General features: G+C 41.6%; 1 protein-coding gene across 1 annotated transcript; it reads right to left on the bottom strand.

The window, feature by feature from the left end:
- Positions 1 to 2,849, bottom strand: LOC127797824 (lysM domain receptor-like kinase 4). The gene is made up of 2 exons (XM_052330981.1): positions 2,260 to 2,849; positions 1 to 1,802 (listed from the first exon to the last, which is right to left on the bottom strand). Exons 1-2 carry the CDS (start codon positions 2,565 to 2,567, stop codon positions 236 to 238), a joined length of 1,875 nt encoding a protein of 624 aa, XP_052186941.1. The 5' UTR covers positions 2,568 to 2,849; the 3' UTR covers positions 1 to 235.
- Positions 2,850 to 3,747: the final 898 nt, after the last annotated feature.

Genomic DNA, 3,747 nt, shown 5'->3' on the forward strand with positions numbered 1-3,747 from the left:
TTATCCTAATTTTTTTTGCAAATACAATGTTCCAACAGATCATAAATCCACCAAAGAATTTACAGATAAATACAACGTTCCAACAGAAGGGAAAAAAAAAAAAAGGAGCAGTGAGACTAGTCATAGTCAAATTAACATCCGCAAATCATGCAACATTCCAATGCAGGGTTCATGTAATCCAATATTATCGGCAAGAAATATCATACTATGAACATTGATGACTATGAAAATCTGATTATGGTTGCTCATTCATTCTGGCAAGGACTTTCATGATATCATCTATGGATGGCCTATGCAGTGGATTATCTTCCACACAAGCCTTAGCTAAAACAGCTAAACACAAGGCCTCCGCCAGAGGATAACCCTCCTTAAGGCTTGGATCCATGAAATTCCTCAGCTGCTCAAAACAACCACCTTCACCAGCTCCCCCTCCCAAGAATCCAATGGAATCTTCCAACAATTTCCCTTGTATGGTGTCTATTCCTGAAATAAGCTCAAGCAGAACTACCCCAAATGCAAAAATGTCTACTTTCTCATAAGCCAGGCCATTCTCTAGATGCTCTGGTGCAACCCACCCTCCAACAGGACTGCCCTTGTTTTCGTTTTCTTTTGAGGATCCAGCAGCCAGGCTGTTTCCAAAAACTGCCAGCTTTGCTCTCCAGTTCTGTGTCATGAAGATGTTTCTGCTAGTGATGCTCATGTGGGTACAAGGAGGAATCATACAACGGTGCAAATAGTGAAGCACGGTTGCAATATCAAATGCCACTTGAGTTCGTCTGTGCCACCGGAGAGAACTAGATGAATTTGATAAGCAATCTCTTAAGCAGCCATTTGCAGGGGATTCCAAGACAATATATGACCAGGAAAAGTCATTCTCTCCATAGCAAACCCCAAGCAATTTCACAATGTTGATGTGGTTGATCTTAGAATGCACATCGATAACCGAGCGGGTATCTTCAAATCTCACCCGTTTGATCATCACTTCAACATTATCCACCAACCCTTTATAGACACAGCTAGTTATCTTAGCCTCTTTGCTGAAATCTTTAGTTGCACTTCTGAGCTCCTCTATGTTGTAACTGCAAAAAGAATATTTAATTCCAGCGAGAAGATCTGGCGATAGACATGAATTTGTGGAGCTTCTGGTCGTTTGGCCAGATCTCGGAGAGCTAGTTCGGGGTGTTGAACAAGGGGTGAGAACGCTTCTCCGAGCTGATGACTGAATCCGATCAGCCCTCCATATGTTAAAGGCCTTAACGTAAAAACAACAACCAAGCACAGCTATCAGTAGAACAGAGAAGCCTACAATTGACACTGTAACGTACAAGATCTTCAAATTCGCCCTCTTTTTAATCTTTTCTACAGGGACAGTAGGAAGAAAACCCGGAGCTGGAGGATCAGAATCAGGAAGATCAAAATTGATTGCCACTTTGCCTTTTATCGGAATCAGAACAGTTGTGTTCGGATAAATTGCAGATGTAGGGTCCAAATGGTTAGCCTCCAATATATCCTGAGGGGAAATTCCAAATTTTTCTCCCAATTTATTTACGAAGTCTCCTAGTACAATAGGGTATGTGACAAGGTAACTAACGCCATTGCTACTTGTAAATTCATCAGGACAAGCACATTTCAAAGGCACATCAAGAACAGAACCAACCTTGCTGCTGTTTTCTCGAGATGGATTTTCCTCCGCAAGTGTAATTGGTTTAAGCAATCCTTCAAACGCCCCGCAGGCAATTTCAGTACGTGTCGTGTTCTCGGCGACCAAGTACCGGACACTGGCCTGAAAAAACTGGCCCGTGTGTCACGTGGGTCCACCAGCCAATCTGGAAGGCCCAGCTGGATTGCTCAAGGATTGGATGGGGAAAGGGAAGAGTAGAAATCGGAAGCAGCGGAATTGATCAATTTTTGTCTCGAACGCCTTCGGACTAAACGGTGCCGTCTTATTCGTTTATTACATCTATTGTATTACATTTTATATTCTTTTTGCAGATGCGCTCTAAGGAAAAAGGTATAAATAGTCTGTTAGCTAAGGAGAAACCACGTGAATAGTTGTCGAACCTGACTGTTCTCACCTCGCGTCTCTGTAATTCTCCTTCTTCTCTCATCTTCTTCTGGGTTCTTCTATTGTTTGCTGTAATTTCTGCATTTTCAATACAGTATACCAGCTGGGTAGAGAGACTCCCGCTGAGTTTTGGAGGTTGCGGTGTTGAATTGTGTGAGTGGGTTGTGTATAACCTTGTCGATTGTGACACCGTGCAAGAACAATTGACGGGAACAAGAACCTCTCTGGCCGGTTCCAGAATCTCGGAAGGCGAGGTGAGGTTGTTCAATGGAAGCAACACATCGGGTTCCATTCTGAACAGGCCAGAGATGTTTGAGATGGTCTGAAACTGTTGGCCGGCTCTGTACACGACGAAGGTTTGGCATGATTTCTGGAAGGAATTGCAGGCGTATCTTCTGCCGGGATTATCAGTATCCGAAGAGCACAGCGTCGCGTCATAAAATTGCCAAGCGGCGTTCAAACTGACGAGTTCAACCCAGATGAGAAACCATGGAAAAATCATGGTCTCTCAGATCAGATTTCTCGCATTTTGCCGGATGACAAAGAGAAAAATAGACCGGGGAGTCTCAGCTAATTTTTGGTTCAAAATTCTCCTACCAACAAGTAAAGCAATATGAAGCATCAAAAAGGATATGATCGACTGATGATTTGATGATCTTTCAGTGCAACTCGCGGAGAATATGCTTAGCATAGCAACGGGAGGGGAGAGGCCGGCAGACACGCTATAGTCCAACAGCTTGAAATGCTTTTTGCTTGTAAGTTTGCAGACAGAACCTTGCAGCAGTGTTTTACTTCTCATTTTTCATATTTAACAATGCCACCCCATCGCATGTCAATCGTTTATATCCCCACCCGATCTCATTTTTCGTATTAACTAATATTTTTTATGATAAAGTACCCGAAATCATTGTAAACTTTTATTACATGAAATGATTTGTAAATTAAGAAAGCTAACCAAAGGTTGAGAGACTCTTCCCAACAAGACCTTAGAGACATTAAATAATGTCTTTTAATAAAAAATAAATATAATATATTTTAATAAAAAAAATTTGCACTCCATTGATGTGAAGTGAGAACTCCTCATAGAATCACCTTTTTTTTTGGAATTACAATGAAAATTCTTGTGTTGGATAATTTGTATTATTAAATAGTAAAAAATAAATAAAATAAAAACAATTTGTGTGCTTCATCTGATCATATTAAACAAGATTGTGATTGTTAATTTATTATCACTGTACAACTTGATAAGGTATGTTTTAGAAATGTTTAGATCCTTTATAAGCCTCTCAATCCAAATTAGTTCACATATTCTTTATGCAATTGTCCGGTATTCTACTTCAACACTACTTTTATTCACGACAGACTATTTCTTGCTTCTCCATGTCACAACATTCCCTCATATCTTCGTGCAATACCTAGTGGTAGATTTATTGTATGTTACTGTTATATGTATTTCCCGCATCACCTCGCATGGGCCAGACTCGGTCCGATAGACCGGCCCAATCACCCAAGGCCAAGAAGGCCCGGACGACCTCGTCAAGAAAGGTCCAGCCTCCACCAAAGATCCGGAACTCGTAAAGCGAGCATATGGCGAGCTCCCGGTAATCCCCCAACGAGCTCGGAGCAATCGACTAACGAGTTCCTGAAATATCCTTCAGATCGCTGGCGCATCCAGGTCGCTG

Source organism: Diospyros lotus, chromosome 3 (genome assembly GCF_014633365.1).
Source record: "Diospyros lotus cultivar Yz01 chromosome 3, ASM1463336v1, whole genome shotgun sequence".
NCBI lineage: Eukaryota > Viridiplantae > Streptophyta > Magnoliopsida > Ericales > Ebenaceae > Diospyros > Diospyros lotus.

Excerpts from the sequence above, each read along its gene's own strand:
- LOC127797824 (XM_052330981.1), bottom strand. The coding sequence starts at position 2,567 with ATGATTTTTCCATGGTTTCTCATCTGGGTTGAACTCGTCAGTTTGAAC. Across the intron at positions 1,803-2,259 it reads GTTCCCGTCAATTGTTCTTG|CACGGGCCAGTTTTTTCAGG; the intron begins CACGGTGTCACA and ends ACCCACGTGACA.